This window comes from Zootoca vivipara, chromosome 1, assembly GCF_963506605.1.
Source record: "Zootoca vivipara chromosome 1, rZooViv1.1, whole genome shotgun sequence".
Taxonomy (NCBI): domain Eukaryota; kingdom Metazoa; phylum Chordata; class Lepidosauria; order Squamata; family Lacertidae; genus Zootoca; species Zootoca vivipara.
This window is the reverse complement of record NC_083276.1, coordinates 64302381-64329793: the sequence shown is the minus strand read 5'-3', so window position 1 is coordinate 64329793 and position 27413 is coordinate 64302381. Positions and strand designations below refer to the sequence as shown.

The 27413-nt window shown below is 39.5% G+C and overlaps 1 protein-coding gene across 1 annotated transcript; it reads left to right on the top strand.

Moving 5' to 3' along the window:
* Nucleotides 1-2231: 2231 nt before the first annotated feature.
* On the top strand, nucleotides 2232-27413 carry LOC118086512 (coiled-coil domain-containing protein 73-like). The gene is made up of 7 exons (XM_035118190.2): nucleotides 2232-2363; nucleotides 13242-13313; nucleotides 14341-14412; nucleotides 14706-14741; nucleotides 15985-16059; nucleotides 22104-22142; nucleotides 27067-27413. Exons 1-7 carry the CDS (start codon nucleotides 2232-2234, stop codon nucleotides 27208-27210), a joined length of 570 nt encoding a protein of 189 aa, XP_034974081.2. The 3' UTR covers nucleotides 27211-27413.

Here is a 27413-nt window from a genome sequence, read left to right as displayed (position 1 = left end):
CTTTCTTTAGCACCTCAGCCCAGGACTAATTGCAGCCATCAGCAGCCATTAACAGCCATCTACAGGTTTACCACTCCCATCAGCCCATCACCCATTCCCACCCACCCCCACCACCCTCTGTATATATATATATAGGGTCTGACACTTCTGTTTCTAGTGTATCTGAAGAAGTGTGCATGCACACGAAAGCTCATACCAAAATATAAACTTAGTTGGTCTTTAAGGTGCTACTGAAGGAATTTTTTTTATTTTCAGAATTAAGTCATGTATGCATGTGTGAGGATCCTAAACATTTGAAGCATATATGTGTTTCTGTTTGTGCTTTGGGAAGGTGGCCCAATGTTCTGCTATTTTGTCATAAGTGGGATGGTTCTGCTTGGCCCTAGAATTTGGGCCTCAGTTTCAATGCAGAATTTGTTATCTCATAAACACGTTTGTTTAAAGCATGTTTCCTCTTCCTTCCAATAAATATCAGTGATAGCCAATAGCACCACAACAATAATATCAGAGAGAGAGATGAAAGCTGCTGAAATCCAGAGTCAATCAAGTATCTACTAAAACATGTTTAAAAGATTAAATTAAAACACATACATGCTGATCCACATTAGGGGTGTTGTTTTTTGCACATATTATCACTTCTTGCCACCTTGTGATACATGTGACACTCACCCCTCACTTCTGTTGATACCACTACGTCTGGGCTGGATCCAGACACATCAAAGAAACATTTCAGTTCAACGCATTGCAAACTTTGTATGAGAAATCTGGTTAGCGAAAACAGAACTCCACAGCGCCATCTGGTGTCACAGTGTTAGGATACATAAACAACGCATATGAAGTGATTTTTCTTTGCCAATGTAGCTACGTCTCTGATCGTTTATTCTGTGGTTTCTCATGATATGCTGACTGAAAGGTACATGAGGCCACATAAAAGATGCATAGAAAAACCAACTTGGTTTATGGAGCATGCTGCTGCTTGTAATTTGGAGTAAAACTAAAAACACAGTGCCTGAGAGTTGGCTCAGGTAGTTCTTAGCATGGCAAGCCAGGTGGAGTGGGAAAGAAGTTTCATCTTCCATTTGAATTTCTCAGGATTCCACTACAGTTCTCAGGATTCTTTGGTGAAAGTCATGTATTTTAAATGTCACAGACCCAGAAAGCTGTATGTGGACGAACACCGGCTCCTTTGGCCTGAAAAGTGATATGAGCGCTGTACCCCATAGTTGTCTTTGACTGGACTTAACTGTCCAGAGGTCCTTTACCTTTATCATAAGGAAACAGTCCAAAGTTACATGATGGTTTTTTGTTTTTTAAGGAGCTATCATTCTTTTGTCTGGCATGAACTGTGTGCTCAAGAATGTGAATTCTTGTTTGTGACAACTTAAAATACACAGCAAGTCTGTTAATTGCCTTTTGGTAAGGCTATTATTGATGAGAGGTGTGTGTATGTGTTCTGAGCACATTTTTTGATTCCTTCAGTTCTGTTTTTATTTTTGTCTTGCTTTTGTTATACTATAGCTGCTCCAGACAGCAATAATATGGCAGCATTGGGGAAGTATCATGGTAGAAAGTAAAGCAGAATAAATCCACCACTCACAGTTACTGCATCCAGAATATATTGCAGAATGTACCCACAAGAGAACACTAGACTGATTGTTATTATGTCCTGATGTGTAAAACCACAGAATTCAAAGAGGGTGTGCTTTCTTTTTCCCATGACTGTATGTATGGTAGGGTGCCCATGCTACAAATTTGTATTGACTCCTTAAAATTTGTAACATGGGCACCATACTGGGGCATCCCCAAATAGTGCTGAAATACAAGCTTATTTTATGGTATATAAATTAGTGCTCGCAACTGCTCTTGCGAGATATAGTGAGTACAATATGCCAACTGATATACTGATATAGAGTACAACTGATATAGTGAGTACAATATGCCAGAGCCTGTTTAAATAGAAAGAGCCTGACTGATTTGGCGTGTGCAGGTGCCCTATGAGCTCAGCTCTGTCCTTGTGGGAAGTCTACCAGCATTATGAAGGGGTTGGTGGCAGTAAACTGCACATGCAACAGTGTGATTGGATTGTGACCTATATGTTTTAAAGTTTTAGCTAATATTTTAAATTGCAGTATCAATACTTGCCATTTTTCTGATGTAGCAATTTTCTGAATGATATTCTTTTCATTTCAAGTAAAACGCACGGTAAAAAAATTATAGATACAATTTCTAAAATGGATGAAGAATTCAATAAGGAAGCACCTGCCTATACCTTACAAAATTCCGCCGAAGCATTGATTTCTCTTCAGCTATCAGATTTTAAAACAAGTTTTCTGGAGGCAGTAGAAGAATTGCGTATGAGAAGGGTAGGCACATTTACTTATTTACCTATATTTCTATCTAATTCGGAAATGTAAAGCAATTAAAGACATTCTTATTCCTCTAAGCCTTTTAACTTTTTTTTAAAGCTTTTTAATGTTATTTTTATTTTTATATTTATAGTTTTTTATTTAGTCATGTCCAACTTTTCATGACTAAGATTAAGCAGAGATTAAGTCTCTGCTTAATCTAATGGTGATTATTTAACTTGCATTTGAGGTTTTAATTTCTATATGTTACTGCTGTTGATGCTTGTTCCCATCCCCTCTTGTTAACTTGCTGCGTTACTTCTTATTCTTTGTATTTTTCTGGATTTTTAAAATACGTTTTAATGTTTTAATTGTTTAAATATGTTTTAATGAATTATATATGTTTTATATTCTGTTGTACATTATCAAGAGGCTCTTTGTATGAGGCAATGGATCAGTGTAACAAACAAAACATGCAAAATGAAATATACAATAGAATGTATTAAAATTTATCCATGCTTGGTTAGCCTTTGCTGTTGGAAGCCAACCTAAACTGGGTTTTACACAGCTTTTAGAAAATGCTATACAGTATTGGTGGCTAGTAGAAAGGAGTTCCACAGTCATAAGAATGCATTTCTTATGCACAGCCTTGCTATTCAACATGAATGGTATAATCAAAAGGTGGAGAAAGATGGTTTTTTATGGATTTAAGTGTCTTTAACCCTTAGGGCTGGGGTTGAAAGTGTGGTTCCCATTGATGCAACGGCAACCTTGAGGTCATTCGCTGCTTCCCCCAAATCCTCTGAGCCCTCCCATGCACTTTTCCTCCCTTGAAAAGTACACAGAGCTGAAGGAAGAAGTTGGAAGAGTGACGCTATTTCCCACTGCACATTGCAGCTCTGTTTGCTTTCCTTCTGGATTTGACTTTTACTGAGATCCCTTGGAAAACCAGACTTCATGTGCATGCACTTCCTCTCTTTCTGTCACTTACTTTGCATGTCTATGTGTCCATGTATGTGATTGACTGCGGAATGGAAAAGTGATCAGAGGGCGTGGTGCCCACACATTAAACTCAAATGTGCCCATACGCCTAAAATGACTGGCAACTCTTCCCTTGAGGAATTTCACAGGTTAAAAGGAGTGGTGAAAGTGGCAAGAAATGAGGATCCTGGATACAGGCAAAACACCATGGAACATTGGAAAAAGGGCATTTCAGCACCATAATCTCTTAGCTTTGATACTGCTATAACATTGATAGGAGATGCCTGGTAAAACACATATATCACTTTAATCACTGGTCAAAGCCAGCTGAAGCTTTCTGGCAATCCTTAGCTCCAAATACTAGGCATTACAGTAGTCTATGCTTGATGTGAGTGAAGTTTCAGTGTTGGTTTAAAACAGGCATCCCCAAACTTCGGCCCTCCAGTTGTTTTGGACTACAATTCCCATCATCCCTGACCACTGGTCCTGTTAGCTAGGGATCATGGGAGTTGTAGGCCAAAAACATCTGGAGGGCCGTAGTTTGGGAGTGCCTGGTTTAAAAGGTCTGCATCAGTGCCCACCCCCACATCCACTTAAGTTCACTATTAGAGGGAACAAGTTGGACTTGCACAAAATGTTGTGGTGTATCTCCCATCCCAATATAATATTCTTTTCAAGCATAACATCCAGTATTTACAGACACATGTCTCATTTTTAATATTCTGTCACTCCAAATTCTGTGACTATTAATCCTATTAATCATTCTCAGACCACATTGGGCTGGCTTTGGCCTTTTGGGATTTTGAAAAAAGATTAATTCAAACCTTGTGGTTTCTCCTAGCATACTGATACCATCTTCTTGTTTCTCTGTTTGGAGGTATGTAAGAAGGCATTGCCCTGAAAAACATCAGAGGCAGAGTAAAAGAGATAAGTGTAGCTGCTAAAGGAATCAGCTGTCCAGACTGATCACAAGATTCAGGAAATATTTTAAAACTGAGACTGGCCATTCCCTGTGGCATGTCTCACAGTGAACTTGGTGCTGTGTTGTAGTAGCCTCAGCCGCTTTCCAAGTCCCTTCTGGCTGAGGACTTGAATCCTGTTTGCACATGCATGACCTGTGGCAACGGAATAGTGCTCTGGGTATCTTTGTTATAAACTGTACATAACAGTGAATTATTCCTTTGTATTGTTCTGCTCACTCCAGTTTTCTGAGCATTGGAAAACAGAAAAGAGGGAAGAAGAATATGTCCCTTTCTAGAAGAAAACTCTGGCCATTACCTTAGTTATACAAGAACCAGCATTTCACTCTCACCAATGCCAATCCGTTCAATGAAAGGGAATTTGCTAGGCTAAGTTTCAACCAGTTTGAGCCACTCTAGGGATGTTTCTGTATGGGTACTTATTGTGGGATTTGTGCTGCTGATGCATGCAAATTATTTGCAGCATCCTCATGGTAGTATTGGCATCAGAATGCCCCCTATTGAATCCAGATTTCTCTTTTCCAGGAAAAAGCCGATTAAGTTTTTAAACACTATGTTGCCAGTTACCTGCTTATAGTATTAAGCCTCTTCATGGAAGCATCCTAGTACAGTGGTACCTCAGGTTACGAACACAATCCGTTCCGGGACGCAGTCCGTAACCCGAAATGGTCGTAACCCGAAGTGCCATTTTGCGCATGCGCAAAGTGCAATTTCCGCACTTTGCACATGCGCAGAACGCACGCACGGCGAAAATACTTCCGGGTTTGCGGAGTTCATAACCCGAGGTGTTCGTAACCTGAGGTACAACTCTACAGTGGTACCTCGGGTTACAAATGCTTCAGGTTACAAACGCTTCTGGTTACAAACTCCACTAACCCAGAAATAGTACCTCAGGTTATAATAATAATAATAAATTTTTATTTATACCCCGCCCTCCCCAGTCAAAACCGGGCTCAGGGTGGCTAACACCAATAAAATTACAATAAAACATAACAAGCAATTAATTAAAATACAATATTAAAATTTAAAATGCAGCCTCATTTTAAGTAGTCCATAAATCCAAACCATGAGGGAGGAAAAACACAGGGGTCAGACTTAAGTCCAGCCCAAAGGCTAGGCGGAACAGCTCTGTCTTGCAGGCCCTGCGGAAAGATGACAAATCCCGCAGGGCCCTGGTCTCCTGTGAAAGAGCGTTCCACCAAGTTGGGGCCAATACTGAAAAGGCCCTGGCCCTAGTAGAGGCCCATCTAGCCACCTTATGGCTCGGGATCTCCAGTATATTGTTGTTTGTGGACCTTAAGGTCCTCCGCGGGGCATACCAGGAGAGGCGGTCCCGTAGGTTAAGAAATTTGCTTCAGGATGAGAACAGAAATTGTGCTCCGGTGGTGCAGCAGCAGCAGGAGGCCCCATTACCTAAAGTGGTGCTTCAGGTTAAGAACAGTTTCAGGTTAAGAACGGACCTCCAGAACGAATTAAGTTCTTAACCAGAGGTACCACTGTAGTCTCTTTTTACAATCCCAGTCATAAACTGGGAGGGGTGTGTCCTTCAGGCCACCCCCTCATCTAATTACACTTACATAAGCTGTTTTGTGTGCAAGGGCAGCTACTTTGCAGCATGGCCTGAAGAAATATCTCGGGCATTACCAATTCTTAAGTGTACTTATGTATCATGCATGGTTAGAGAAACAACTTATTCATGCATTAGCCATCTCCACTCTTTAAAATTTTGTTTCCTTGTTGCTGCCTATTATCTGTGTCTGGGGACCAGGGACAGAGCCCACTCCTTTTTTCTTAAAACGTGCTATAGCGGGCTTTGAACTTTAGAAATGTTCTTTAGGTACAGGTAACTCACAACTTATGCTCATTTAACTTGTGCACATTTAGCTTTACATGGTTGGCAAAATTAAAAATTAAAAGGGTGCAGAAAAGGGTTGGGCATCTGGGAAAAAAATACTTTTAAATCCTACCCGCTAGTGAACCACATGTGATTTGACTATACTTGATTTTTGTTTTATGTGCTGTCCCTGGAATGTAACCCCAAGTTGAGTTTTGCCTGTACAGTATTAACAAGTTTTGCTTCAACATCTAGTTTATGTAGGCCCATTGCAGGGTGTCCTAAAAAGGACTGTGAAGTAATTTGGAAGTCTGAGAACTGTTTGATTGAGCAGCATGAAAGAAATGGATTTTGCAATTTCGTAGGAGGTGGATTATGAGTTTGAAAAAGATGGTAAAAGTACCTAGTTTGGGTTGCTTGGATGTGAGCCAGCTGTACTCTGTTCCTAAATCTGTTCAGGGTCAAGAATCAGGGGGGCTTGACCAATGTACAGCCTATCTTGTAAAACTACAGCCTGAAGGAAGCACTTTACAAAGGCTTGACACTTTCTAAAGGTTATAACGAGTAAATAAACCATCAAATGACTCCTCTTTTATTGTTATGGTGGTGTTTTTGTAAAAACACTTAAATCCTTGTAGTCCTAAGGCAGCTAATAAAATATAAAGACTTCTAAAGGTTTTGTGTCTCTTGTTATCGTCTTAAAATTAAATACAGTTTCCCTCCTAAACATAAGAAAGTTTTCTTTTTAATGTGTTGCATGGATGTTTCAAGATAGAATGTATAAGTTTTTAAAACTTCCAGTTTAGAATGAAGGGGGAGGGGAGTAACAGTGGTTAACTGGAGACCAGCTAAATTTATTTGTTTAATAAAAAAACAACCTTAAATCTTTTGGGAGCAATCCTAACCCAAAATTTGTGCTCCTGGAGGGGATTAGTATTTAGCAGAGGTATCCCTCCACCTTCTTCCACCTGCCCGGAAACCTATGTCCCCACTGTGGAAGGATGTGTGGATCCAGAATTGCCCTCCACAGTCACTTACGGACTCACTGTTAAGACCATGTCCATGAAAGACAATCTTACTTGGCAATGAGTGATGATAGAGCAAGAAGGAGGAGGAGGAGGAGGAGGAGGAGGAGGAGGAAGACAGACAGACAGACAGACAGACAGACAGACAGACAGACAAAATAAAAAAATTCCTTCAGTAGCACCTTAAAGACCAACTAAGTTTTTATTTTGGTATGAGCTTTCGTGTGCATGCACACTTCTTCAGATTTTACTTCTTATTTTACTTCGATCCAGACCAACACGGCTACCTACCTGTAGACAGACAGACAGAAAGAAAGAAAGAGAGAAAGAAAGAAGAGCTGGTTAGGAGGGATCAGGTTTCCTGGAACACCCTGCTGTAGTTTCTAAAGGTGCAAGCTATTTGAGATATACTGCCGGGGCAGAGCCGGGCTGGCTAAGGATGTTGTGGATCCTAAGCCAGTCCATTCACAAGTAAGGACCTGATCTGCAGGCCAGTGGCGGACAACAGCGAAAATGGAAATAACAAAGCCCTTGGCTTTGAGTGGCATGAGGCAGCAGCATTTTGGAAGGAGCAGTGATTCTGCAACTCTGACTCCTTAGAATAATAGAATTGTAAAATTGGAAGGGACCCCAAGGCTCATCTAGTCCAATCCCCTGCAACGCAGGATTCTCAACAGGATCATAAATGACAGATGGCCATCCAACCTCTGCTTAAAAACCTCCAAGGAAGGAGAGTCCACCACCTCTCCTGGGACTCCGTTCCACTGTCAAACAGCTCTTACAGTAAGAAAGTTCTTCCTGATGTTTAGTCAGAATCTCCTTTCTTATAACTTAAATCTTTTTGTTTGGGTCCCAGCCTCTGGAGCAGGAGAAACCAAACTTGTTCCCTCTTCCATGTGACAGCCCTTTAGATATTTGAAGATGACTATGATATCTTCTATCGTTCTCTTTACCAGGCTAAACATACCCAATTCCCTCAACCATTCTTCATAAGGCTTGGTTTCCAGACCTTTTATCATATACATCACCCTCTTCAGAACATGTTCCAGCTATATTATATTTGTGCAGCTGGCTCTTCCACCCCTAGTGTAGAACCTTATATTTGTCCCTATTGATATTAATTTTGTTAATATTGACCCAGTTCTCTTATTGTATGCCACTAGATACATGAATTGTGTGGGAACAGATCAGTGGAGGTGATAATTTGTTGCTCCTTGTTCTGATGCATATTTAAGCAACTGTCAATGGGCAGTTCACCAGCAAAATAATTTGTATCACAGTGGAAACAAAGTTTCCTTTCATTTCCATTCTTCTCCTTCCTTTCCTACAAACTTAAGTGCTGATCTCCTAAAATGTCATTATTTCTAAACAATTCCTAAGCAATCTTATAACCCAATCCTAATGAACTTCCAAGTAAATTGCTTAGATCCAGAAATGCTAACAAAACATACTATTAGCTATAGTACGTAGGTCCCACTGTCAAATAGAAATGGAAGAGAATTTTGTTTGGTCTGCATTTTTAAGTGAAATGAACTAATTTGCACATCTCAAATTAATAAATGAACCTTCAGATCTGCACTTCAGTGAATTTTACAATACAGTTCTTGGGTCGAATAACACATCAAAGTGTATAAAATACATTAGAGTAAAATACATTTTGAAATGTGTGTATTGAGATAAAATATGTATTTAAACATGCATTGTGTTACAAATACTTATTTAAATATGGATTTAAATAATTGATTTTTGTATGGATTTTTTTAAAAATTACAGATCACTGCAGAATTGGGGCAGAATTGACATGTAGAATTGACATAGAAATAGGAAATTGACTGATTGGCCCATCCCTTCTGTCAAACAGCAGCCTACGGTACTTCTTAAATTTTCCACACTATAGAAAGTGGTTTTCTGCTGGAAGCTGTAGGCAATACCCCTGACTTATGTAGCTCTGTTAACCATTTAGCATCACCCTGTCCATTTGTGGCAATGCCAGAAATAATTCTGCATACCGGTAATATAGAAAAGCATCTATAAACAGGAACACAGTTGTCTTTACTAAGTTCTGAACTTGGCACTACCTGCACCCAGTTGCATGTAGCATTTTCATTTAAAATAATTAAATAAATAACAGCTGATGTCAAGAATAGAAAAGGGGAGGGAGGTAGGGAGGTAGGGAGGTAGGTTTTTTAACCCTTTCCCATCTGGCCATTTTTCTGCTGAAAATTGCCCTTTCCCAGTTGCTTCTCCTGGGGGGGCGGGAAACAGAATACACAAGTATACTTTACTGGCTGTTTTCTACAGGATTTTTACTAATAATGTATCATGTTTCTGCTTTTCATTAATGTGTGCTTTACTCATAAGCACATTTTAACAGCATTTGTAAATAAATTGTTTGAGAGCATACTCCCCCTTCTCTGAAAAGTCATAGGGTATTCAAAATAATTGGCTTTTGTCCCTGATGGGGGAGTACTGTAATAGAAGTTGCATCCGGATTCAGTGTTTATAGATAATTATAAGAAAACTATTTTGTTGTAGTTACAGAATATTACTCACTTAGGGAGTGCAGAAAGGTTTTTTTATGAGCTTTTATATTTTTGTGTTTATCTGCCTTACTTTTACGCCACATGACATTTGTAATACTCTGCAAACAATACTATAATCACAGAAGCAAAGGCTTTGCGGGTTTATGACAGTAGATAAGTATCAAGCAGTCAGAGGATTGGCAGAAACCCCTTTCTGAAACCCTGGAGAACTGTTGCTACGGTAGTCATTGTAGGGAGTCATTGACAGAGCTAGATAGACAGACGGTTTGACTACGTGCAAGATGGCTTTCTGTATTCATAACTTTAGTATTGGTTATAGTATAACACATAATAACAATCTGAACATGTTAAGATTAAAACATTTGGCTGCAACATCAGGTCAGTAACCAACACTCCTGGTTTTCAACCTATATTGAAAGACACTATTGCTATCAATTGTAGTAAACAGGCAAGTTGGAATTGATGGTAGTTGAAGGAGCACAGACCTGACCTCTAGACGAAAGAGAAGGCCTTGCATTGCTGATGATGTTTGTGCTCTTCTGGCTAGCCAGACTCACTGTTTGCAAGGGCTCGTGGACCAGGTTTTGCTTCTGAATTCTCAGGTGGCAACTTTGTCTAGGATTGACTTTTTCAGTTGCATCTACTGTGACCTTCTCTGGAAAATAGGTATCTTGCAGAAAATGATTCATACTTTTGTAGATTGGCTCTAATTGGAATATTCTTTGAATAGCATTTGGGAGCTTCGGGGAATACAAAACGAAGAAGCCTGTCTTCTGACAGAAGTGGGTCAGTGGGAACATAAAGCTTGTCCTGCAAAAATTGTGCAATTAACTATTAGCTTTCAGACGCAATTAGAGGGACTGGTTTTGACCTATAAATCTGTTGAGGCTTTGAAACTCACATATCTCAGGAAGCATTTCAGCCAATATGAACTCTCCCTCCTGTCATATTAATCCTCCTGTATAAAAAACATGTGAGGAAACTTTGTACTAATATATGCAGTGTTAAAAGAAGCCTTTATGGGGGAGTATTTTTTTCTCCTCCCATTTTCTTTTCTCCCTCTCTTTGAAACTTTCATTTTATTTCCACGGTCTTCTTTCTGCCTTCATTTCTCATTTGGGTTTTCCTGCTTAATTTGATTATCTTTGTCTTATGTGTACGGAGGTATTAATGGTGGTTGGATATGTAGGTGTCATTAAAAATCCATTGTTTTTAACTGGGAGGAACCTTTATATGGTGCTTGAAATCAGGAAGGCTATGTTGAAGGAAAGGGAGGGGAGAAATAATATGTTTTAAAAGTATTTGTGTACTAAACTGAATTAAATGTAAATGAAAGAAGATCTTATGCATAGGCTGTGGTTCATCGTTGTGGGCCCAATCTTGAGGAACCTCTTTTCTGAAAGTAGCTATGGCTGCAGGCCTGTAGGTACTTATCAGGAATTATGTCCCATCATATTCAATGAGGTTTACTTCTGAAGTTCTGAGTGCATCTTTATAGGATTCACTGTGAATCATTTTAATAAAGCTTATAATTATTTGTTTTATTGCTTGCTCAGATTACATCTCTCCAATACTGGCTTTTACAGTATTTTGATTGAAGTGTTTGATTGTTGCTCGCTGCTATAAGTCTGTTTTGAGGAAAAGCAACATACTGAATTTCAGATACTTATATACCCTGTTTCTCATATTTTAAGACATACCCATAAAATAAGCCATAGCAGGATTTTAAGCATTCAAGGAATATAAGCCATACCCCGAAAATAAGACATAGTGATAGGCGCAGCAGCAATGCCGGCCGCGGCAGGATGAGGAGGAAAAAAATAAGACATCCCTTGAAAATAAGCCATAGTGTGTTTTTTTGAGGAAAAAATAAATATAAGACGTGTCTTATAATATGAGAAACACGGTACTGGTATATAAATTCCGTTTTTTTGGGGGGGGGATATGTTTGTGGTCCGATGTATGAACTTAATGCAAACCCCTTGCTAGAGAAGAGGATGGAGTTGTGATGGGTAGAGAAGAACTTGCCCTTCCATTTCATTCTCTTTACTAGAGCAGCCATGTTTGCTGTAGATTTGTCTGCCCAGTCCACATATAAGAAGGTGGGACCTGATTTTAGCATCAAGAAAGCACAGTGCTAGAGGGAGCTAAACCCCTTCCTTTTCTTACCCTCCCATCATTCTGTGCACTTTTCCCCAGCTGAATGTCTATATCCGAAGTGAGCTGGACTGTGTAATAAATGGGGAAGAGATAAGGAAGGGGTGGTTTAGCTGTTCTTACCTGTCCACCCTTTCTGATGTCAAAATGAGCAACATATTGATCAAACAACTACCGGTATGAGTGTCCCATCATTTTTAGATTAGGTCTAAGATACTCACCTTAATTTGATCCCCCTTTTCACTGCCCCCTCCCCATTTGAGTCCCCCTTAAATGCATTTTTCCTTGTAGCTATCACTTTGCCCAGGATAATCTCAGAGTTGAGAGTCTTGCCAGTTAAGGAAGATTTACTTCTGTCATGATTGGGTCACCTTCTGGTTTTTTCTTCCTAAGTCAACTTTCTATTTCTTATTACATTTAGGCCCCACCTTTCCTCTAAGGAGCTCAAGGTGGCATATGTGGCTCCCCCCTTCCCATTTTATCCTTACAACAACCCTGTGAGGTAGGTTAGATTGAGAGACAGTGACTGGCCCAAGGTCACTCATTGAGCTTCATGGCTGAGGGGGTGTTTTTACCCAGGTCTCCCAGCTACGAGATGATGTGGGAAGGGATGTAGCTCAGTGGCTGAACACCTGCTTTTTGTGGTGAAGTCTCAGGTTCAAATCCTGATATCTCCAGCTATGGCTGAGAATTTCTCCTATCTAAAACCCTGAATAGCTGATACCAGTAAGTGTGGACAGTACTGAGCTAGGCATGGGTGTAGCCAAAGGGGGGTGGGGGTGGAGGGCAGCTGCCCACCTAAATCAAGTACAGTAATTAAATAGAAATACTTAACAAACAACTTGGTTCTGTGCCCCCCCTCCCATCATAAATTCTGGCTATGCCCATGGAGCTAGGTGAATCAATGGTCTGCTTCATTATAAGGCAATTTCCTGTATTCTTATGTCTGATGAAATTCCTCACAGCCTGAAGTTTGTGCACTGCCTGCCTCCAGTATGATTTTTTCTTTTTTTAGGATGAAGGAGCAGGAAAATATATATTGGTGAAATAATGGTTTGTTATTAATTATAAACAGTTATTGGTGAGATGGTTAGTTTCTGCCACTTAATATTTGTTGTTTCTTAGTCTACTGGCTAAGATCAAGTATAATATTTGTCCTTTGAAGCATTTTTTTTAAAAGGAAGCCATTACACAGTGATGTGTGTTTCTAATGTATACTTAAGACTAGATGGAATTTATTCTTCCTAATGAGTGAGACATATATTTAATTCTATTCAGAGCACAAATGACTATCCTAATCTTATTAACTAAAATTTCTTTGAAAATGTATTTTTTTTAAACAAACAGTGACCTTTTTTGTATGTTTTTGAAACTAGGAGACTGAAAGTCAATATGAGGAACAAATTAGCAAATTTGTTGTTGAAGTACAGGAGCTTGAGTGGCAAAAGGTTAGTGTTCTTCAAATAGTTAAAACTTGATAGCATCTGTTCTTAGAAACTTTACTGTTGGAATTAATATCAGTATTGAAGAATGGTGAGATAGGGTTTCTGATCTAATATACATGTTTCTGTAGTGTTCTGAGGTTTTGTGGAAGCAGTGTCAATAGAATTTATAAAATTTAGTGATTTGTTCTGTCAAAATTAAATGTGAAGAACCATTATATGAGGTACTTTAAGTACATTTGGTTCTAGCCAGTGTTATACTGCACCTTCACTCTTCTCTCTGAGTCCAGTGTCTTCAGTTATGCTTGGCTTTACAGGCAACCAAAACATTTTGTACGGGAATTTGAATGCAAATTTGTCTCCTCAGGCACCATATGCTCCCCTGTTGCACTGCTGTTGTGGATGAGGGTGGCAGTTTTTAAAAAGGCAATTCTAAATATGCTATAAATATTACTATATCATTTGTACATACCTTAAAGTAAATGAGCATTATAATAGCATTTTCATTCAGGTCCAAATTCATAGAGTTATATTTTAATAGAAATGAATTTCTTCTGACTACAATAATATACCTATGCTTTTTCTTCTTGGTTGGAATATTTGTTGCAAGTGTTGTTATTACTGTATATTCCGGTGTATAAGACGACTGGGCGTGTAAGACGACCCCCAACTTTTCCAGTTAAAATATAGAGTTTGGGATATACTCGCCATATAAGAAATATGACCCGGCATAAAAAACGACCCCCGACTTTTGAGAAGATTTTCCTGGGTTAAAAAGTAGTCTTATACGCAGGAATATACAGTATTCTTGTATGCCTTCTTTAATCATTATTTGATTATTTATCTTCATTTTTTTGAAATTTTTATTTATGATTTTCAGGTTTATACATCTCACTAATTTTCACTAATTTGATTATTTATTTTTAACCAAGAAAACTTAAAAATGAATTTTTTTCTTAATTTACTTTAAATATGTTTATATATGCCTTTTTAAATATCTTGTTCTTCTTTAATTTAAATTGTCAAATAATAGATAGCTCTTCAGGATCATAAAGAAGCATTAAACAAACAGCATACAGAAGCCATGGCAGCTTTTAAAAAACAGGTACTCATTGAGTCGATTTCTTCTCAGCAGTAATATACAAGTGGTATTGTCATTCATATTCTCAAGACCAGTTGAGTTGAACTGCTCAAAAACAACAAGTCTCAGCTATAATGAGAGCCTTGTTGTGGGGGATGAGTATGTACATGAAGTTCCTTGAAGTTGGGGAGGTGGATAAGAATGAATTGTATTGTATTGCAGCAAATCAATTTTTAAAAATGTACTAGCTTAAATAAAAGTTACACATGTTGGTTGATCATACTATTTAAATTTGTTTCCTTCTTGTGGCATTCTAGTTCCAATTAAGACTATTTGCTGCAGAAGAAGAAAAGGTAATGATATGACTCATTTGTCAAAAAAAAAAAAAAAGGATAGTCAGTTAGTGGTTGGGATTCAGCGTGCTTAGTGTGGGCTTCTATGTGTTCATGGGGAGTTTTCAGCTTTTCCCTTCCAGCGGCAGACCTTGCAACCACTGAAAAGTTCCCTCCAAAGGCCGAGGACTCTGTAGAACATCTCTGCATGAGAAGTATCAGGTGTTGCCTTGTGATCTAATGCTTTGATCATATTAGGGTTGCCATATGTCCGGGAAATTCCAGACATGTCCTCTTTTGGGGGCCCAACATGCTGATCTGGGTTTTGCTTTTTTCCATTTCAAAGGAAATGTCTGAATTTGTTTGTTTGTTTATGGGGTTTTTTTTGGCTCAGGCTCAGGTGCATGGGTTGTCTGGATGCTGCGATTTGTTTCCCTGCCTCAGGCTATCCTCTTTTTTGCACTTCAAGATATGGCAAGTTGGAAGTAGCCTAAATCTTTGAGCACATCTTTTACATTAGTAAATTGTTATAGCAGATTATTTGAAAAATGCAAAAAGAAAAATGAGTGTGTAAAACTTAACACAGAGTCTCATCAAATTCTCAAGCTGATGGCTGAAAAAGTGGAAACATATTTCATACCCAATCATGAGTGAATGTTCATCCAGTGCTACAAAGTAAACACACTATGGATTAGTATTTTTAACTGAAAAGAGTATAAAAAATGAAAATGTCAGATTTTGCAAAACGTTGTGTTAATACAGTTCCTCGCACCATTGAACAGAACATGTAGATCAAATTGTAACAATTGCATGATAGTGATTAGTTATATGATTCAACAGAGAGGGAGTAAGCAGAGCAACAACGCTGCAGAATAAAGGCAAGGAGCAGTGTATTTTTCAGCAAAAGAGTCATCTAAATAGTCTCTGAATAGAGAATGTAGCATATTTATTTTGAAAAAGTGATGTTGACTTCAACTGAATGATGACAGGATCCATATCTCCTACAAAGTCTTTAGCAGGCTTTTATCACTCTTTATTTGAACCCACTGTGCTTTAGTATAGTGTTTTGTTGAAGTGGATGGAGTTTTATATTGCAGTGTTTTGAAGAACAGAAGTAATTATCCTCAAGACTTTTGCATATAGAATAGATTACGATGTGCAAAGTTATTAATACATCTCAAGAGACCTGTTCTTATGTCCCTTAGCTGAGAAATTTGTCATTTTATATTTCCTTTTTCTAACAAAATATTATGCTTATTTGAAGGGAAAATGTTTACTTGCTATGAAATCAAAAGAAAGAGAAATGGAAGGACTGAAAGAAACATTAAAAATGTTACAGGTACGTTAGCTCCGTACTCATACAGCCTGATTTATTTGGGCCCTGTTCCAGTAGAGTGTCCATGAAGTAGCCAAGACTGTGCATGTTCTGCCAATTAACAATTAGTTGGTGGGGGAGCAGGGACACAATGCAGCCCCCTACTTTCTTTCCCAAACAAGAGGTTGTCTAATCCAGGACTTTTTGCATGGCTCCTACATTGGGCTGGGGAATCTATTCAAGTGATTGTTTTCTGCTGCTCCTCAAAAGAGCTTAAGGCACCATATAAACACAGAAAATAAAATAAATGACTCCCCTTTATTTTTACAACAAAACTATGAGGTAGGTTAGACTCAGTACAGTGGTACCTCGGGTTACAGACACTTCAGGTTACAGACTCTGCTAACCCAGAAATAGTACCTCGGGTTAAGAACTTTGCTTCAGGATGAGAACAGAAATTGTGTGGCAGCGGCGCGGCAGCAACAGGAGGCCCTATTAGCTAAAGTTGGTACCTCAGGTTAAGAACAGTTTCAGGTTAAGAACGGACCTCCAGAATGAATTAAGTTCTTAACCCGAGGTACCACTGTAATTGTCCCAATGTTTTGTGGCTGAGGAGGGGTATAAACTCTGTATTCTAAGTCTAACACTATTCCTACTAGTTATTTTGTCTTATTTTGTATATGCAATTCCTCATCTAGCTAGGGATGCACAGTTTTGGTTCTGTTTGCATCTCAACTGAACTACACATGCAGCAGACTCTCCAGAGTCCTGTGGAGCAAAATGGCCAAGGAGATGGCTATATACCTTTCCCACAATTCCTCAGAAAGCCAATAAAGAAAATCAGGCAAGATAAGGCAGCAGTTCTTCTTAGAGTTCCATACTTGCCTTGTCATCTGTGTTTCTCAGATTTAGTAAAACTATTCATTAGTCCAGAAAAAATGAGGGTTTTTTCTCCCGTTAGGAAATACTCCATGAGAAATCCACTCTTAAATCCACTCTATTTAAAGGAGTGACTTTTCCACAGAGTATAGTTGCTCACTTCTTTAAAGGAGCAGTAATTTTGCCAGCTTTTGAGATCAACGCTCATTTGGATGAGATTTGCAAAACTGTCGCTTGGTCCTCTATCAGCCCATTCAATCATTTTTATAAAATTGATGCAGTTTTACGGTACAGTAAAATGTTCACAAAACTTTCTTGAATGAACAGTTCTTGGAAGTCCCATAGCAATCTGTTGTCCCCCACCAACAAAAACAAGGGAAGAATTGGACTTACCATGAAATTTTTTTCACCTTGCTAAAATGAGAGCAAATTACCCTGCTACAGTTCTGGGATCTTAGAACAGTTATTCCCTTGACACTCATATGGATTCCTGTGGACGTCTTATTTTTCTTCTTCTTTGGGATTGACACAGCTATTCTTTCAGGTTGTTAACAATTGTACTTCTGAAGTTCAGTGTTAGGCTTATTTAGTTCTTCTGATGAAAATTCCAGCCTTGTCTACAGTAGTAGTAGGAGCTTCATCCTAAAGTAAACATTTCATCCCTCACTAGCAAGAACAAAACTTCATCGTAAGACACTTAATTAATTTCCCCTAAACATTAACTCTGAAGTAATTGATTAAATATAATTGGGCTGCTCAAATGAAAATGATTAAGTTAGATTTGTTTGATCTAAGTTGAATAAGTTTTATAAAATTAGACCGGTTTAGAAAGGGAATCAAATAAAATATTAGACCAGACCAGGAAAATTTAATTTATTAAAGTATATTCTGAAATCATACAAAAACCATACTAACTTCCTTTGTGCTATTAAACACTCAGACATATCTAAATTTAAATGTAAATGTAAAGTTAAAGTTAAATGTTAAAGTTAAATAACAATAGGGCATTTTCCCAAACTGTTCTTACTCAAAAGTGCCTTTTCACTATGCAACAGTGGACATTTTGCTTGTCATTAATATTATGCTGATTATACTAGTTTATCATTTACTTTTTATAGATAGCTTGATTATGTTGATGCCATACCTTGTTTTTTAACATAATCTGGTTAATGCTGATATTATTTTAAAAGCAATTCCTTCACATTGCTGACCTTCTGTGCAAAAGGCTGAAAGGATTTGTTATGTCCTGCTCAATTCATGACACAGCACAAGTGATATATCGTGTACTTCATGGTTGGCTGAACATGATACATGGACTGAAAGAGTAATAAATGCTCCCTTGCTTTTCTTAACTAAGATATAGTTGGGGGGGGGGACCATTCAGCAATGGAATCTGATGGAATCTGATTTAAATTCACCACAACAAAGGCATTCAGTAAGTCAGTTTTCAGCCAACTGGTATGTCAGTTGCACTAACAGCAGTTCATGCAAACATTTTAGTCATATATACAACAAGCAGACCTGCACTCTATAACACTGGAATTTGCACGAGATAGCCATTTTCCTTCTTTGAAGAGGCAAATCATAGGTTGAAATCCGATGAAGAAGAGCTGGGTGTCAGGGGCAGGCGTGGCGTGGGATTGTTCCCTCAGGTTCAGCCCTCCGCACCAGACTGCCATTGGCCAATTGGCTGACACGGAGCAGGATTTCAAGCCGGGAGTGCTCACGGTCTGGCAAGGAGAGATGTCCCACAAAGCCACCACACCCCTAAAAGGTGAATGGACTTCTGTTCACCGAGGAACAGCAGTCTCAGGTGCATTTGTTCTTCTGGTGGTACATTGCTCATATGAGTAGATTATTCTACTCATGAGCAATAATTTGTAGATGTGAGCTCATTCAGGTTTGCTCTACTACAGGGACGCAGGTGGCGCTGTGGGCTAAACCACTGAGCCTAGGGCTTGCTGATCAGAAGGTCGGCGGTTCGAATCCCTGTGACGGGGTGAGTTCCCGTTGCTTGGTCCCAGCTCCTGCCAACCTAGCAGTTCGAAAGCACATCAAAATGCAAGTAGATAAATAGGAACCGCTATAGCGGGAAGGTAAACGGCATTTCCATGTGCTGCTCTGGTTTGCCAGAAGCGGCTTTGTCATGCTGGCCACATGACCTGGAAGCTATATGCCGGCTCCCTCGGCCAATAATGCGAGATGAGCGTGCAACCCCAGAGTCGGTCACGACTGGACCTAATGGTCAGGGGTCCCTTTACCTTTACAGCGGGAAGGTAAACGGTGTTTCCGTATGCTACTCTGGTTCTCCAGAAGCGGCGTTGTCATGCTGGCCACATGACCTGGAAGCTGTACGCCGGCTCCCTCGGCCAATAACACGAGATGAGTGCCGCAACCCCAGAGTCGGTCACGACTGGACCTAATGGTCAGGGGTCCCTTTACCTTTACTACCGGTATGCACATTGGCAGCAAAGCACAGGATCAATATTTTTTCACCTTCGTCTGATGCTGGGAGTGGGCCCTAGTCTCTCTACTGGCACAATAGCAGTCATGCCCTAGTATTGTAGAGAAATCTAGAGATTCTTTTAGGTGGGTTGTAGTGAAAATGAGACAAGACCAGCATAAGAAGGAGAGCATTTTGTGCCACATTCTAAGGGGAACCAGGGTGACCTTGCTCCTTGCATGGGTGCAAGGTTGTACTGGCAAAATGGTACAAGAAACAGTATGTGAACAGACCTCTGAAGGTGGTTTCCCTTGCAGTGAATGAGAACTTACTTGTTTCAGCACAAGCCTCTGCTTGTACCACAAGGGTTGATCAGTGCTTAGGACTGGGCTATAATAATCAATCTTGCCTTAATCTTTGAGTTATACAATTGGAAATTTAGAAGCAGCTGGTTCTGCTCTGGCAAGAACTTCAGGGCATAGAAAAGTCATAGGATGATTGAATGCAACATTTATTATATACTGATCCATAAACCTGGCACAGTATTCATGCAGACATACAGGTGAAAAGGAAATACAACAGGGGAGTAGTGTGGCCTTTCAGAGCCATGTTATATTATACATGTAGCAGCAGTGAGAAAAATAATATGGCGTAATACTGGGAGTTGATGCCATGCTCAACATTCATCTCCAGTATTTTTTGCCTCGGTAGAGAAGCTTTCATTGGCACCAGTGAACTTCCCTCTGTAGCAAATAGCAGCTCAGGGCGAAAAGCAGTTTTCACTGGGAATGCAGTTCAGGAGGAAAGAATTAGACCCATTCCATGCATGCCATGATCCTACTCTAGGAAGCTGCATAGAGTTTTAAAAAGGAGCAGCAAATGACCTGTTTATTGAGCATTCGACCTGCTTGTTTTCAGTGAGAGTAGATGATGCTATTATTTAATGAGCATTCATTCTGATCTTTGTGTGGAGAAGTTAGAGAAAGTTGTGTCAAAACAAGTGCTATTCCAGAGCATTCCCCATCACTTTCCTAACTGCAAAAAAGTCTGGTCTTTTGGCAAAGAGGGTTTGTTGCACAAGACCTCCCCACCAATTATAATTGTGCAAATTGAATTACCGTAGTCAGTAAGTGATTGTATCCCATGTGGAACTAGTGTTAGTGTGGAGATGCGCAGAGATCCATCTTCCAGTGGTGCATTTTATCATTTGTGCCCCAGAAGGGTATTATAAACATAATGTGGGGAGAGGCTTTGAGGTGGAATAAATGGAATATGATCACTAGAGCCTCAGTGATAAGAAAGCTAAGCAAGGCATAAAAATAGAAGGAAAATAGTTTTAAGGAGAAAGATTGTAAAGAGAGCTTCTTCTTTTTCTGAACACCTTTATAAACATGCTTGTAAACAGGCACAAAGCTGGACTCTGGGGATGAGTAAAATCAGGCAGGAAAAGGTTACAAAAACAGACATGAATTTCATTGTAGTCCCAGCAGTATTCACTTTTTAAAGATTTGCGCAGGCTCAAAAGAACTATGTTTTCTCCCCTCTTCTCTCTAAATGAAGAAATAGATAAGATGTTTGTAGTCATAACATCCACTCCAGTCAGATATACATAGGCTGTGTATACACTATACTTTTAAAGCACATTTGAATCACATTATTTCCCTCAAAGAATTCTGCGCACTGTAGTTTACCCCTCTCAGAGTTACAATTCCCAGCAGCCCTTAACAAACTACATGGTCCAGAATTCTTTGAGGGGAAGATAGATTTCCAGAATGCTTGAAATATATAGTATTTATGCAGCCAGACTCAAAAGAACTGTGCTTTCCCCACTCTGTCTAAAGGCAAAAATAGATGGTATGTTAGGCATGTGGTTTTCCCTTGTGTAACTGGTGTGTGTGTGTGCTTAAAAAATCAAGCAGCCTTGGAATGGGGTGGGGCGCAGAAAATCCAATCAGGATCAGGACTGTGGTAGAGGGGTGGGTTTGCTTCCATCATAGTCCTGACTAATAATACCCACTACTGCCATTTGAAATGGGGAGAAAAGCTGCAATTGATATCAGTTGGTGCTTTCCTCCCATTGTGAATAGGTGTGCAGGAGGTCCAGTTCTGATTAGTACCATTACAGGGGCAAAGAGTTCAAGCTCCCCACCCACAAAGCAAGGTTCCAATATGGTTCAACCCACTGCCGCCTCCTCCTCCTCCTTTTAACAGCGGTGTAATGCTACATGGCAAACGTTATATCTGGTTTGGCTTTATGCTCATGATGACCATACATGTAGGCAGCATGGTAGGTTGTTAGAGGCTATGGGGCATCCTGTGTGCACACTGCTCACATACACAGCCAGCTTTCCCTCTTAATTTAATATAATTTATTTGTGCTCCAAGCATGAGTAGTCTGCACTAAGGAGAGGCAGAGAGGTGGATGGTAATATGGAGAACGAGTAAAGAGCCCCTTCTAACATACTGGTGTTGCACCCATGCCCATAACCAAGGTGGGAGGGGATCATGCCCTTTGTTCCCCCCACTTCCCTTTTTTAACACCATAAATAAATAACCTGAGTATGTGCAAGCTGGCAGCCTATTAGCAATGTGGGTTTATTTTCAAGGCTTTTCATATACATGCAGTCTTATTATTGGCATTACATTTCTGTTACAAGTTTTACAACTTTTCCACTTCCTTGAAACTAGAAGAATTACAATTAATTGCTAATGCATTTTAAATCATTAATGATTTTCATTATTACAGATTTCAAATTACTCTTTGCAAAAGAAGCTTAACGAAATGGTAAGAGCTACAATAGCTATAAAAATGTCAAAGGCTTGCATCCTAATTTTTTGCTTCTGTTCATGTAAGGATGGTTTCTCTCATGAAATGACCCTTTTCCATGAATGCAACAATCATTCTGTGAGTGGAAAAATTTTCATGTAGCAAAATGTTAGGGTTCTTTGCATTTTATGGTTACATGTTATAGAGGTGTTGGTATATATTCAAATATCCTTCTGAGTATTGCAGAGGTGCTTATCCAAACTTCCCTTAATCCTTGGATTTATTTGTTAACAAAATGGGACTTTATTTTGTGTAGCATTATTTTTCTAACTTTCCTTGCTAGTATAATAACTTAAGTGTTTGCGAGGAAAATTACAGTTAAACTTTATGGTTTGGTTAGACTTACTTCTTATTTTCAGGCTAATATTTGTAATTAAAATGCTATGAAAGACACAGGCAGTGTGTTACTCTTCTTCCAGTATAACATAGAAGAATTTTGTGTGCCAGTTCAGTTTAGTCACTCTGCTGAACCACTTTTGAAATTAAAGAGAGCTGTTGAAACATTGCTAAGCTTGATTGACTAAAAGCTGTGAAAATTCTGCTGCTGCTCAACTGGAAAGAATAAAGATAATATTGTCAGACCATTATAAACTGTGATTTTAATTAAGAAGCTCAAAAACTAGAGTCCGGTTTAGCCTTAAGTACCATGACATTTGTACTGAAAGTCATCGTCAACGCTACAGTGATTTTACACAAAATATGGTGAAATTGAATAATGTGTCCTTTGACCTGGGAGATAAGGCTACAAGTTAAAGATCAAAGGCAACATAAAATGTGTTTTGTTCTATTTCACTTTTAAGTTAGGCTTCTTGTTTAAGAAGTATGTGTAATCTATTTTATCTATACAAATATTAAATTAATGATCATGCAAAATTATTGCAAATAATCTATTCTAGTAAATCATGTCCAGCCTTGTAAATTGTTCCTGTGCTTGCAGAAAAATTGTTTGCACAAAATTTGTTGTACACATGCATATGCACAATTAAGAGGAAAGAGATAAACTATGTGACAAATTATGGCATTTACTCATGCATAGAACTGCACCAGGAGAGGCTTGTTAGCTTTTTACTTAACATGGCAGTCTAGGGTGCCTGCTTTTTGTGGATACTCAAGTTAGTCCACTGTCTGAAACAACAGGCTGGGTGACTATGCAAGAGAGGGTTTACTTACCATTACATACCTCAGCCTCTCCTTTCCAATGGGATAGGCTCCTCTCTTCAGCAGAAGTGCTCAGTTCATGAACAAGTGCCCCAGCCTGCCATTACAAATGACTGGCAACATCTACCTGCAAGCAGACCTCCTCTCCAAACAAATCTCCTCAATGGTAATAAAGAAGCTACCGTTAAAAAAATCATATTCATGTCAGCGTTGGTGTTGAGTTTCATTTCATATCCAGAATTTAGCCTTTGCCACATGGTAAGTTCAGTACATAATATTACAGCTTCTCACATAGCCAAGTGATTGCTTGGTTTCTCTGCTACTTAGGCAGATTGCTTTTTAACTCACAGTGAAGTAGGGGAAATGTTATTAACCTCATCATCAGTTGAAAATAATGTGGAAAACGATCAGACAAGCTGAAATGTGTATTAAACCTGCTGCATAATTTTAGTCAGTCTCATTGTGAGAACTGAGGCTTCACAATAAAGTTAAAAGAGAAAAAGTAGTTTCAGAACTGAAGCCTTTAATTTTGGAAGCACCAAGATGGATGGCATAAATTTTAACGTCCAAATTAAATGAACATAAGTTATTTTGCAATTAAATGTAGACCCTTTGAAAACAGTAAGCTAGAGTACACATAACAGGACATAGCATAACTGAGGACAGCATTTGCAGTTATACTTACTATGACATGAAATCACTGGGCAAGGCATACCCGCTTATTTTAGAGTACAGGAACTTCCAAGCAGAAGAACAGGAGATAAGCAGGGATAGAAGAGAGCCAATGCAATAATAGAACAATAAATGCAAGGAAATAGTTCTGAGGTCATTTTGACCAGAAGAGTGTTTGAATAATTAACCCAGTGACGTTAGAAAGACCCAAACTTAGAAGTCATACTTGACCTTCTGAGGTACTAAAATTTATGAGCTAGAATCTGTTCAGTGGCTTATGTTATGATAAATCAGCATATAATATTTGTCTTGACAACTGAATCCACATATATATTCACTGTTAGTCTCTTAAACTTCTATCTTTAGTTGTATGCCCCCCAAAGGAGTATGTCATTGAAATGGAATATAATTTGTTACTTACTAATTTATTTATTTTTTGAGGGGGAAGTGTCACCCTTCAATACAACAATATAATAACACCATATATATGCTGCCCTGTGCTGCTTTGGAAGGAAGGGCAAAATATAAATGTAATAATAAAGCAGTACAAAACAGCAGAATCAGCAGGTTTTTTTAAAAAAACCTTACACAATTCAACAGATTGGATAAAAACATACCAGTAGTTTATATTAAGTTACATGATATGTTAAAATGCCCTGGCAAGTACAACTTATGGCACCTAAATGTAATGTGTTACTAATGTTGTACACTGCCTTGAGATCAAAGGATGGTATATGTAGCAGGGGGAGAAATAGACAAGAACCACAGATGATGATTGCAGAGTTCTGGCAACTTGTGTGGTAAAAGGGGGTACTAATCCAGCTGTTATAGCTAGAATTGTGCTTTGACGGCTTGGTTACCTAACTTCAGGAGGCCATCAGTCTTGTCTGTTTATACCAGGGGTGGGGGACCTTTTTCTGCCAAGGACTGCATTCTCTAGGGGTAATTTATTGGGGGTCACTCATCACTTCCTAGCTGTGGTTGAAGCTGTGGTTTGTAGTGGGAAAGGTTGGAGCCAGCAGTTGGTAGGACTGAAGCCAAAAGTAGGTGGAGCATCTCACTTTCCTCTTTGTGCCATCCCTTTTCTCTGTCCCTGCTTTTCTTCCTTTATCCTTTCCATATTACATCTGCCATGTTACTCTAGCAGAGTACAAAGCATGCTTCGGTAGAACATGACTGCTAGGCTTTGTCATTGCTCTGTTTGAATGTTACCCAATCCTCTCGGGAAGCTGCACACTGCAGCAGGGGAAGAATGAGAGTGGTGAGCAAGCTGCTTTTGGGATAAACTTACCCGTCATTGCTGATCTTGGTGTTAAAGAACTTGGCTAAACTTCCAAGGAATGCCTTTAGAAGGGGTTGCGGACTCACATATTGTGACCACATCCTGCCCCCCCCCCTAGAGTTTCTTTATGGCAAGAGTGGAGAACATTTTTGGTCCATTGTGAAAAGCTTTATCACACCCTTCTCCTATGCTACTGCACTCTGTGCCTGCATTTCTGTTTTAAAAAACAGCCAGGAGATGGGTGGATCAAACATAGTTTGATCTTTGTTATAGGGGAGCAAGAGAAGTGCCTGCATGCAATTGTTTGGAGTTGTGGAAATAAAAATAATAACAAAATAAATAAATAAATAATAAAAATAATAAAATAATATCTACAGAAAGCTAAAAAAAGATTAAAGCACATGTTGACACATTTTGCCTGGGCTTCAAGACTGAAAGTGCTGGTTCTGACCAGGAAAGCCTCTACTGATTCTCTGTATCACTTGTTGCCTTTTCGATACCATTAGCAATGATATTCCTGACAGTGGGAGTGGGGTGGAAATAGGGGAGACACAGTAATAGTAATAGTAATAATAATAATAATTAATAATAATAATAATAATAATAATAATAATAATAATAATATATTTATACCGCGCCCATCTGGCTGGGTTTCCCCAGACACTCTGGGCGGCTTCCAACCGAATATTAAAAACAGTACAGCATCAAACATTAAAAACTTTTAAAAGTAAAATAGTTACTTATTGCCTTGACATCTGCTGGGAGGGCGTTCCACAGGGCGGGTGCCACTACCAAGAAGGCCCTCTATCTGGTTCCCTGCAACTTGGCTTCTCGCAACGAGGGAACCGCCAGAAGGCCCTCAGTGCTGGATCTCAGTGTCCGGGCTGAATGGTGGGGGTGGAGACGCTCCTTCAGGTATACAGGACTGAGGCCGTTTAGGGCTTTAAAGGTCAGTACCAACACTTTGAATTGTGCTCGGAAATGTACTGAGAGCCAGTGTGGATCTCTCAGGACTGGTGTTATGTGGTCCCGGTGGCCACTCCCAGTCACTAGTCTAGCTGCCGCATTCTGGATTAATTGCAGTTTCCAGGTCACCTTCAAAGGTAGCCCCACGTAGAGTGCATTGCAGTAGTCCAAGCGGGAGATAACCGGAGCATGCACCACTCTGGTGAGACAGTCTGTGGGCAGGTAGGATCTCAGCCTGCATACCAGATGGAGCTGGGAGACAGCCGCCCTGGATACAGAATTAACCTGTGCCTCCATGGACAGCTGTGAGTCCAAAATGACTCCCAGGCTGCGCACCTGGTCCTTCAGGAGCACAGTTACCCCATTCAGGACCAGGGAGTCCTCCACACCTGCCCGCCTCCTGTGCCCCCCAAACAGTACTTCTGTCTTGTCAGGATTCAACCTCAATCCATTAGCCACCATCCATCCTCGAACCGCCACCGGGCATTCACACAGGACCTTCACCGCCTTCACTGGTTCTGATTTAAAAGAAAGATAGAGCTGGGAGTCATCTGCAGTTCTACAGTGGCTTCTGTCTTACCTTATAGGGATCTTTAATAACTGTGCTGGAAGATTATTGCCCTTCCACGTGGGATGTCAGCACAATTTCTATGTATGATTATAAGTAAGCTCCACTGTGTTCAATGGGGCTTACCTCCCAATAAGTGTTTTTATCATTCCTGCATCATCTAATTTATAAAGACATCATTTAATATGAAAAGTTTGTCTTTAACTATTTTCTTTTCTTTCTTTTCTTTAACGCAGGAACAAAAGTTGCAATTACACGTATTAGCAAAGGAGGACCATCAGAAGAGTCTCAACGAGGTTGAAAAATGCCATACAGTTATCACATGTCAGCTGAGAAAAATAAAAGACGTTCACGCGAGATTAGAGCAGAATGGTAAATAAATATGTGATGAACCTAGGAGATGATCCAGCCCTTATGTGTGAAGGCTGAGAAATACAGCAAAACTCATGGGAGCAGGGGAGAATGACAGCTTACCCCTTATTGGTGGTCTTCCACAGGAAGTGACTAGATGGACAGATATGTAGTGGAATAACCTGTAACCAGATATGTAGTGGCACACCCACAGCCAGCAACTGGACACAAA

Bases quoted from the DNA above. Each gene is read 5' to 3' on its own strand.
- LOC118086512 (XM_035118190.2), top strand. From the start codon at position 2,232: ATGGATGAAGAATTCAATAAGGAAGCACCTGCCTATACCTTACAAAAT. The intron at 16,060-22,103 runs GTACGTTAGCTC...TCATTATTACAG, and splicing joins AAACATTAAAAATGTTACAG to ATTTCAAATTACTCTTTGCA. The intron at 22,143-27,066 runs GTAAGAGCTACA...TCTTTAACGCAG, and splicing joins AAAAGAAGCTTAACGAAATG to GAACAAAAGTTGCAATTACA.